Raw genomic sequence first — 10,887 nt, forward strand, 5'->3', positions numbered from 1 at the left:
ATACAAGTTGGAAACTGCTTTGCAAATTTATTCCAAATGTAAGAGCTGACATTTTATATTCTGTAAACACCTGTTGTAGAAATCTGACTTGATCACTTTTAAGAACAATTTAAATTAGTAATACAAATCTGAAACTGGCCTTGTAGTGCATACATTTGCCCTGGCAGTACTTGGTAATAACCAAACATGTTAATTGATTTCTCCAACTAATCTGGGTGTAGTCTTCACAGGCCTGACACACCTGTAGCTGCATCTACGACAAGGACGTCCTTATTATCTCAGTCTTTAACCCTAACATGCAATATAATTGTTGTGCGTTAAAATTATGACATCTTCACAAACAAAAGATCATCTCACTAGCTGTCTAAATTAAGGAAGCGTTCAGAGTTCTTGCTGATTTATATATATAAAAAAATCTGATCTTGAATGAATACAATCGTGAGAGATGAGCATTGCAGGAAGTGACATTAAGACTTGTCGCCTCCGCACAAAGACACTTAAAGATATTGGCACTGAACATGTCAGTTCTCGAGATGATTATGAAAACTCTTGTGTGAACCGCATGTGGAAATCACGGATCTTATTTAGCACGATCTTCAGCTTCTCAGTGGGAGGCAAGATGGTCATCCTGAAAGTAGCAACAAAAAGGATGTGGGTTAATGCTGAGTGTAGGGAATTACTTTGATCCAAATAGGTTCCATTCTTCTATAATGGAATCAAATAAAATGCATTTATGCAGTGCAAAGCAATGAGAACAAGTCTGGTTTAAATGGCCGAAAAAGACCTTTTGCAGATTAACTTTAAATTATGATTAAAAAATAAAGCCAACATGATTAATGACTAATGTCTGGCCAAAGAATGCTTTCAATAGGTTTCTACATTTCCACCATTAAGTTGAGGCGGAACAAACTGAATCTGTAAAACATCCAGGACAGAACAAATGGTATTGCCATGCGAACCTGAAGTGGAAGGTTCCCTCTCTCTGGCCGAAGCCACTACCCGGTACCAGGCAGATTCCCTCCTCCTCCAGCAGCTTCATACAATAAAACATGTCTGGGACGAGACCTTCCGCCTGTACATGGACACATGCACAAACGTTTGAACACATCCCTGCACAAGACATAAATTGGGGTGAGGCTCATTTGTGACATGGCAGGTGTGCAGAGCAGACCTTTGCCTTGTCGATGGCCTTCTGCGGTAGAGTGATGCGTGGGAAGGTGTACATGGCCCCCTGCACAGGGTTACAGGTGATACCAGGTACTGCGTTGAAGATCTGCTCCGTTAGCCCAGCCTTCTCTGCTAAATTTGCCAACACCACTGTCCGCTCCTGAAGGGGGCGCAAGAGTAAAACAAATAAAATGTTAGTATGTTGAAAAAAAAAAGTCATTAAAAAGTCATAGTATCGTAAGTAATCAAAAGTAATATTTAAGTATGTCTAAAGAAGTCTTAAAATATAAAGGGCATTATACAAAATTGCATATATAGTACATTGAAAAGCGTCAGTAAAGTAAGTCTAAAAACAGCATGGTGTCGCATGTGAAACGGTCATAAAAATGTCTTGCATAGTATGTCAAAGAAACGCATAAAAAGGTCGTATAGTATGTCAAAACGTCACACACACATGTATCTCTCTCATATATATATATATATATATATATATATATATATATATATATATATATATATATATATATATATATATATATATATATATATATATATATATATATATATATATAGTAAGTCAAAAAGATCACAGTATATTAGTAAAAAAAAAAAGTTCAAATAAACATGGTATAATATATCATAAAAAAGCAATGAGGTCATAGTGTAGTAGGTAAAAAATTCATCATAAAAAAGGTAATGATGAACTTTATAGGGATCATGGGATGATTTGGTATGGACTTGGCTGGTAGCTACAGCCATGTGTAGCAGGATGCACTATGCCATCTGTTCTGCTGTCTGACTGATCCGACACAGCGGGGAAATTTAACATTTCTGCTGCCGTTCTTCTCATCGACAGGTCCAATGAGTGGCAGATGAGGTATGACCACCAATATACAAACAGGTGTTTTAGGGGTGTTTCTACATCCATTCAGAGCCACCTGTGGGAGTGGAAACAAGGCTCTTGCATGTGCGTGACAATGACTAAGATTATTCAATCATACCTACCTACATACATGCATACATGCATACATGCATACATATATATGATACTGTTTACAAAGCTCAAACCTCCTTTCAAAACATTACAGAAATAATTATTTAGTGCCAACTTCAGCACACTCACTACAGGCTTTCTGTGCATAGATTACATGCTATGGTGTTTAGAGTATTTATATAAGTACGTTCTGTGTTTTGCATACACTCAGACACTAAGCTGGGCTGTGTGCTAGTTGGTGTGTTCCTCGGACCTTCATGAAATTGGCATAGGAGGGCTCATCAGGCTGTGGGGGGTTGACCACCAGGTCCAGGAGAGCTTGTCCGGGAACAGGGGGGCATAGACGCACCGACACCAATTTGGTAAGTTGAGCCTTCACCTCAGGGTCCATGTTAATCACCTCCATGTAGCCGCCGCGGAATCCACACCTGACACGAGTCGAAAGGAGTAAGTCAAACACAAAGTAAACGACAGCAGCAGGAGCTATTCATTTGTAGTGTACACTGTGTGTGCTACTCACTCTCCCATATAGCATTTGGAGGTGGAGTGAAAGGAGGCCATCTCCACAGTAGTGGAGTACTCTGGTCCCATCTCAAACAACACCCTTTTAAAGGAGTGAAACTTGCAGCCCTCTGCATACACATTATCCTGGTAGACCTGGAATGTGAACACACCTCATTAAAAGCACATCATTATCCATAACAGAATGAACTGAAATGTGCAGTATATCGTCAAGAGGTGATTATTACACAAGCACGACGAGCTAATGTGCTCATAGCTAATTATATATTGTATTTTACTTGTGTACATGTAGCTTAATGAATTAAATGAGTATGTTATGAAGTCATATATTTTATGTCATATTTAGAAAATCGGTTGTTAATTTAATGTGCATTCAATCGATACAAACGTGTATGTCCTTACTTTTTAAATCTACATGAATGAGGTCATAGTTAATGCTGTAGTGGACAACATCATATTGAGAAGTGTTTTGTAAACCACGGTTTTGTGTAAATGCATGACGTTGACAGATAATTAGCAAAAAAGAGGATTGTTGGGCTGCTTTGTGTGTGGCGTCGACACTGTGAAGCTTATTATAATTCTGGTTGCATCCTGAAGGGTGATGTGAATAAAGGCAGTCAGCTTTTGGAAAAACAAAAATTCCAACAGACAAAACTGAGAGAGAAAAACTTCTGAAATGTGATGGTGTATTACTTCATCAGCCATGAGGAAGAGATGCTCTTCTTTAGCAAATCGGATCACATCTTCAATGCACTGTCTGCTCTGGACCTGACCTAACACACAGGATAGGTTGATGCAAGTCCGGCGTGCACATACACAAAGACAACAATTACAGCAACTGTTTGATTTAACACACAGAAACTACTATCGCCAGACATACCAGTGGGGTTTCCAGGGTTGATGATGCAGATTACTCTGGGATTACAGTGCTGCCTGGCCGCGTCGATGGCTCTCTTTAGCTCTGCAATATCCAGACTCCAACACTTGTCCTCATCCAGGTAGTAATTGATCTGCACGGCGGCCAGGTCTGCCAGGGCCGCAGAGTACAGAGGGTACTGAGGGATGGAGATCATTACTCCCGTACGATCACGACCCTCGCCACACACCAGCAACTTCAGCATGGTCTGGAATTAGGAATGGTAGGGAGAAAGGAGATAGGAAAGGAAGGGAAAAGAGAACGAATGAAAGTTTAGGTGGTAGGAGTAATATAGGACAATATTTGTGAGAACAGCATTTTGCCTCTCAAACACCGGGCAAAGTACTCAAATTACTTCTGTGTTAGTTCATGCTGCTGAAGGCGTTTCCCGGATCACATTTTGCTGTGATAACACACATGCACACATGCACAAGGTGAAAACAACACCAGCCACAGGATGTCTTGACTGGTCACAAACACTCCGACATTGAGGGCAAAAATGTCACAGTTTGACACGGCAGGCCACCGTAGATATTTTAAACAGTAATTGAATGTATCTTATCGTCATTCAGTTGCATACAACTGAAGAAAGCTGTATTGACAGTGACTGAGGTACATGGGTGGAGTAAAGTTACAGATGTGCAAAGTACAGCTCATCAAATCATAAACAAGGCAAATAAGGAATAGATTCATAAGCCAGCTATACGAAAAGTGTGTCACCTGTGCTGTATTAAAGCAATAAAACAACATGTCACAAACCACAATGGCATCACTGGCTCCGGTGGCGAGGTAGATGTTGTCGGGGTCGGAGGAGATTCCACCATCTCTCTTCTCTATGTAGCGCGCCACATCCTGACGAATGCACTCAATGCCCTGGCTGGAACTGTAGGCCCCTTTAACACATGAAAGTGAACTTTGAATCAAGCAAAAACGCACTACATTGATTGGTTGATGCTCTGTTTAAATAAGAGTACTGACTGTCCAAATAAAAGTATTAATGCGTGGACAAATAGAGGTGGATGCTAATGACGTGCGTGTCGGAAGGGAGGGGACGTAAATGTGGTTGGTGGACTGAGCGGGAGTTGTCTGACCTATACTGTGGCCTCCACAGGCCTCAAGAATACGTCGGGCTCTTTGCTTGGCATCCTCCGGGAACTTGTTGTCCTCCAGGAGGTCAGGGTAAGCACACAGGGCCAAGACCTGAGAGAGGAAGAAACATATCTTACTTTCTGGCACATTCAGTTTGTATGAAAGCAGTGCGTCCTGCTCTATGGCATGAATGCTACTTTGTTAAATACAAGCACTCGATTGATAAGAAGAAAATCTGTAGTTGTCCTACCTGTCTGAGAAATGTGATTGGTTTCTGGCCCATGGCATGGGCATCGCCTATGTTAGCCTTGATGACTTCTGTGAAAGGTTTCTTGACTCCCTTGAAAGATAAAGACAAAACATTGTGGGTAAATCTCTGAAGATACATTACAGAACAAGTGTGGAAGGTGTAGACAATATTGAAACAGTGAGGAATAAGAGAGAACCTGGTGACTCCCAGTTATCTCTCACATGTTGCAATAGCTTATTAACAAACAGGATGTGTGTAAAAACTTAACAAGAAGTAATGGGAAGGAGAAACGCAAGTATAGAAACATTGGAAACTTCAAGACAAAAAAACAACAACTATTATTGTGTAAATTTACACCTTATGACATCTTTACTTGACTGTGCAGTTGTGACATTTAAGCACAATAGAGACAATTCTTCATTTCTGCCCAGTCAGTCTACATTACCATGCTGATAATACTGATGTGATTTATTAATATTGGCAACAGGATTCAGACATTCTTCCGACATCTGTGCAACACATCACTATAAGGGGATGGCAGTAGCAGTGCACGCAACTCTTAGTCTTAAATTATACATCTGGTGCACGGCAGTAGGAAGTACCAACTGAGGCAAAAACCCAGCACTCACTGATAATCCCGGCAGTCACTGATAAAGTATGGGCAAAAGAACAAGCTTGTTTCAGCTGGAAGCCATCATCAGCGTGATTATAACTAGTGTAATTAATGAAGATAAGATAAGACATTCCTTTATTAGTCCCACAGCTGGGACATTTGCAGCATATTACAGCTGATAACAGCAGCAGAGTGGAATACATAATATATAATCACACAGTAAAAGTAGGATAAATAAGTCAAAATTAAAATATGATATCGTCGGACTGAATGGTTGTTCAAATTGCACAGTTCATTAAACAAATTATTTATATAAATGAATGAGGAATCTTCACTTGTCGGTATGTGTGGTCTGCTGGGAGCAGTGTTGGTGGTGCTGTCTGACTGCGGCAGGAAATAAAACCCTGCGGTATCTTTTCTTCAGAGTGCATGAGGTGGGAGATGTTAAAGCTTAACCATCGTTCTCCTTTCTCTCACCACTTCCACTGCATCTAGTGGGCAACCCTGAACACAGCTGGCCTTCTTACCCAGTCTGTTCTCTTCCTGTCGGCAGATGCTGCTGCTCTAGAAGATCACTCCATACAAGGTCCTCCCTTGTACTCCCTGCACTCCTAAAGACCAGAGTCTCCTCAGCATATAGAGTCTGCTCTGCCTCTTTGTGTTTGTCCAGTCCAATTTATTGTTCAGACCGACCATCTCAAATGTCCATTCCCTCGATGTTTACTGGTACAGGAGGAGGGTGTTTACACCGGCAGAAGTCCACCACCAGCTATTTGGTTTTCATATGCAAGAAAAGTGCTAGGAAGAAGCTCAACAGTGAGCATGGTGAACCCATGGTAGTAGACAACACCACAGAGGGAGGTTAAGGGGCTAATTAACTTTATCCATAGCCTAATTTGGGGAACTTGAGTTACCCAAACTGACTCCTTGACGCTGCAAGTGAAAAGAATCTCCGAAAGTATTTTTTTTCCTCAAGAACCAGCTCGGTGAGGACAGTTTGCTTCTCGCTCAGATATAAAAAGTGGGAAACTTGTACTTGGTCTTGCTGCAAAATAGATAGAGCAATAGATAGAGGTCTAAAAACATTCACTTTTTTCATGAGCAGAAGCCGTTTCTAGAAGGTTCCTTTATAAATGGATTTTATTATGCGATTATGTTTTTTTAACCCCACCCGGGTGTATAAATTGCCATTTCTGCTGGTTATGATGACATTAAAAAGGTGGCTTCTCGCTGAAACCCATAACAAAACAGAATTCAATTGAATCAGAAAGTCTGCCATCTCTTTGAGCTAATTAGACTTATGTTGGTGCCTGCAAGTCTGGTCGCCGTTCACAACATGCTGCAGCTGTTACTGTTCATCAGATGAGGTCAATTGACAATAGATGTCCCCCGCTACTTCATACCAGGGCTGAGCAATGAGGTTCAAATAGATATCGTGGCAACCCTAATGTTTGGGCTTTTAAAATCACATCATGGAACTAATAGTCATTGCATTTTACTCTACGCTGATCTGAAATACACTGGAAATAAGATGTCAAACAAAAGAGAAAATGTCCAAAGAAATTCATACTTATCTTATTGGAAATGTTTTTAACAAGTTAAAACACAATTGCATTGTACATATCATATCACAATTATAAGAAGAACAAATGCTAAGAGTGAGTTGTTACACAGCTGTGATGCTAGCCAGCTGCTTCTCTTGCTGTCAAGTGCAGAGGAAGTGCGACGCCTGTCGCAAGCAATGGCATCCAAATATAGCCTTTTGTGTGCAATTCAAGCACTGCAAAGAATATTAGTTTTATTATAAACCCTCTTCAAGTCAAGTCGGAGCTGATCCAAAGTCAATAAATGAACATCCCACAAAATGTGGAATATCAACTCATGGTGAGGCTAGAAGTGGTTTATTTGGCACTGCCGAGTCTCTGATCAATCGTTTCATGGAGCTGAATTGAGCGAGATTGTTCTGAAGTGGTGTCACATTCTCTGTTTGTCAGCAGGTAAATGAGATGTTCTCATGTTACGGTCTTAGTGAAAATATAGAGGTTGTCAAGCCGATGCCTTGTTTCATCCAGTTAAACCATCAGAAAGAACTGTTCTCACCAAAACAGAAACCTACATTTAGGCTCAGACCTACTGCATAACATTTCCCATTCGGAATAGGTAGTGGACTATAATGCATTGTATAACTACTCCATCCAGCCAGGTATCACCAATCCAACCAATCCTGTCTCCAGAGAGGTTGTGACAGCAAACTATAATGCAATAGGTTAAACAAATTGAAAAGTGCTGTTTAAAATACCAGGCAAAAGGCCTCCAAGGGCACAGGGAGATCTTTCCTCTTGACTTGAGTCAATATTATTAGTTCTATGACTTTCCATGAGAGAGCAGGTTTGCATCGGAAATCAGATACCAGTTGGTTTGAAATCTAAGTGGATGCAGCACGTTTCCTTCTTAGTCCTCGTCTACTGCCTTGTTCTCGAGCAACAAAGAGGCTGCTGTTCTCTGGGAACGAGAGCAGCCCGTCAGTTTCCCCGGCTCAGCGCTGCGTCTCTTGCTCACTCGGCACCAGGCACTGATTACACCAGCGAGCAGCCAAAAAACCCTCTAGGTCAACCGGCTGAATAGAGCCCGACCTGAATTCTCGTTTTATTTATGATATAATATGAAACCGACAACCCTATGTTGAGTCACATAAGAATAATTGCAACTGGACTGTCAAGTTCTATATGATGCAAATTAATGAATCACCACATGGAGCTCCACACTATTTTAAACAAGACAGCAATAGAGATAAAAGTAAACCTTCTAATTTACTAATAGGAGTCCATAACCAAGGAAAAAAGAAATGGATGATATTTAAAAAACAACTCTGGCTTTGACATTTTCTGTGATTGAACCAACTCATAACACTATAAGACGTCACTGTTCTTTCTCTGATCTCTTGCTCTGTATTGTCACTACTCCATTGTCACCGACAATGCAGACATGCGAGCAGCTTAGACCCAGTCCTGAAAAAGCCTTGTGCAGTGCGGGCACTGGGTCATGTCAGATGTGTGGGTAAGTATTTAAAACACACACACACACACTCGCGTAAAAACTGCTGAGCCATCAGTGAAATTGTTCCAGTCACAGATCTGACAGGAAGCACACTCGCAGTAAACCTTCCTGACCCCTCAGAAGACTTCTGGACTTTACATTTCAGACTGTTTTTGCTCACATTTGCATTGCCGCAAGTATAATGAATGCAGAAAGCAGGTTTGTCTAATCTAATGTATGTGTCAATAATTGCAGTCTCTCCTCTGGACTTTGGATTTGACCGGTTTAAAAAACAAACAAAAAAAACCTGTATAATTCACAAGGAAACACTTTATGGCACTGCAGAAAAAATATTCCCGGCAAAAAAGTTAGTTTTTCCTTTTTTTGAGAGAAAAGGGAAGAAAAAAACATTACCAAGAATTCGAGCACTTTCAGTTGAACTGGGGCTGCTTGTTAATGGAGCTCCTTTGCAGAGAATTGCCTGTGACGCTGCTGGGCCTCACAGCTGTGACTTCCTCCAATGAACTCTCTCCTCCGTGAGGAGGAGGGAGGTGGACAAACCAGATAGACAAAAGAGGATAGAGAATGTACCCTCTCATCTTACATAATAACCCTCCACGATATGCATATCCTCTCAGGCTAGAGCAGTAGAACGACCCCCTCTCGGATCATTACGTGTCTTGCGAAGAGAACATACATAACTCTGAGAGGGTTGCGTTACAGCCTTTCACAGGATCCATGCTCAACTTGTGCAACCTTACTTAGGAAAGCATGTCTGGTCGATAGTACGTTTGAGTGCAGCACAGGTCATAACGGCCCCACCACTGCTGTCATGCGGAGGCTTTTAAAAGTCGGCCTACTGTCCAATGTCCTGCAGCCACTCTCTCAGCCACTCAGCAAAAAGTCCAAGACAAGTATTATTGATCAGGGCTGTACCTCTTTCTCCTCACTCTCGAATGTCTGACCATATCTTGATGAAACAGAGCATGTTGACAACTCTTTGTAATCACAGCCCAAGTGTAATAACTGCCACATCGCCACTTTACAGTGATGTCCTTCTTATCCTTGTGCATGATCAATCTTAACCCCGGGTTCTCGTGTAAAGAGGCGCGCGCGCAAATCATAGGCCCCCAAAACTTGACGCGTACCTCTTTCAGCTCCTTCTCTATCTGCAGAGCCCGCTGGACTATGGCACCGCGGACCGCGTACTCGACCCGCCTCACGTTGGGGTTCATGTTGTCCAAATTTAGCACCTTGCCCCGGCACGGGACCCCGTTCGCCGCCTGTTGTGACATGTCGATTATGTCACGCGCACTCCCGTCTCACCCGGACTGAAAATCTGAAAACAGAAAAGGGAAGATTTAGACATATGAACAATGAACACCTGGAACTATAGAAGTGAGCAAGTGACGTGTAAACTGCACGAACTGCTAACAGCAGTTACCAATTGTTCTGTAGGTGGCTCGGTGAACCTCGTGTTTACTTCCACTCCGACTCCTCTGAGCTACTACTGACAGTTGAGCTTCTCTCTGTTCATACTGCCAGCCGGCCGCCACGCCTTCGCTCGCCTCCGCGCTGGGTTGGCTGGATCTCTTCACTGACTTCGCCCCTGGCTCGCAGCGTGCGGTGTGACGCCTTCACGTGCTGTAGGAAGAACATCAACTCGCCTTCAGCAGTTGGGCAGATTTGTCTTTTATCTGAGACTGGAGGAGTTAACTATTGGGAATAATTTAGTAGCCCGCTTGAGTAGAGTATGAAGACAGTTGTCACTGCGAATTAGGTGGGAAAAGGTTACCCATGAAGGATTGTAACTCAAGTTTAGCAGTTATGTATTGAGAAGTGCTTATAAAAGTACCAATGCAATGTAAAACCATTGCTTCATTCAAAACCAAAGCCGCCATATTGATTCGTCACCTGGAAGTTGACAAAATTACAGCATGGCGGCAAACATTGACCAATTTGTACAAACATGATTATGAGGAGCTTTACATTGAGAGCTCTGTGACATAAGAGTATATTACAACACTGTGTGTTTGCCTATGGTGGTGCAAAGCGTCATGGAGCAATCCTTTAATCTATCATTCATGTAACCTGCTTGACGAACAAAGGGTTTTCTGGAAAAGACCCTCAGATTACAAAAGGTTAAAGCTCCTTTTTCTTTATTTTTTTTTGCTAGATTGTTTGTGATGCAAGACTCTTCCTTTAAATGTGAGCCACAGAATTAGCTGGCTGTGTGTGAGAAGGAAATGTGTGAGAAAGAGAAACCCTCAGATGTCTTGGAAAGGGCTTTGGGAAAGACA

General features: G+C 41.9%; 1 protein-coding gene across 1 annotated transcript; it reads right to left on the minus strand.

The window, feature by feature from the left end:
* Window positions 1-12: 12 nt before the first annotated feature.
* On the minus strand, window positions 13-10,186 carry si:ch211-217a12.1 (alanine aminotransferase 2-like). Its single transcript, XM_068581425.1, has 12 exons — window positions 10,032-10,186; window positions 9,736-9,926; window positions 4,939-5,028; window positions 4,691-4,799; window positions 4,359-4,492; window positions 3,564-3,807; window positions 3,377-3,456; window positions 2,682-2,818; window positions 2,415-2,589; window positions 1,172-1,327; window positions 960-1,072; window positions 13-628 (listed from the first exon to the last, which is right to left on the minus strand). The coding sequence occupies exons 2-12, from the start codon at window positions 9,880-9,882 to the stop codon at window positions 538-540; spliced, it is 1,476 nt and encodes a 491-aa protein (XP_068437526.1). The 5' UTR covers window positions 9,883-9,926; window positions 10,032-10,186; the 3' UTR covers window positions 13-537.
* Window positions 10,187-10,887: the final 701 nt, after the last annotated feature.

Source organism: Clinocottus analis, unplaced genomic scaffold (assembly GCF_023055335.1).
Source record: "Clinocottus analis isolate CAN_PGR_092001 unplaced genomic scaffold, fCliAna1.0.p SCAF_18, whole genome shotgun sequence".
In the NCBI taxonomy this organism is placed as follows: Eukaryota; Metazoa; Chordata; class Actinopteri; order Perciformes; family Cottidae; genus Clinocottus; species Clinocottus analis.

Coding starts and splice junctions, on each gene's coding strand:
- si:ch211-217a12.1 (XM_068581425.1), bottom strand. CDS start 9,882: ATGTCACAACAGGCGGCGAACGGGGTCCCGTGCCGGGGCAAGGTGCTA. Junction 4,800..4,938: donor CAATCACATTTCTCAGACAG/GTAGGACAACTA, acceptor TTCCTCTCTCAG/GTCTTGGCCCTGTGTGCTTA. Junction 3,808..4,358: donor GAGCCAGTGATGCCATTGTG/GTTTGTGACATG, acceptor TCCTAATTCCAG/ACCATGCTGAAGTTGCTGGT.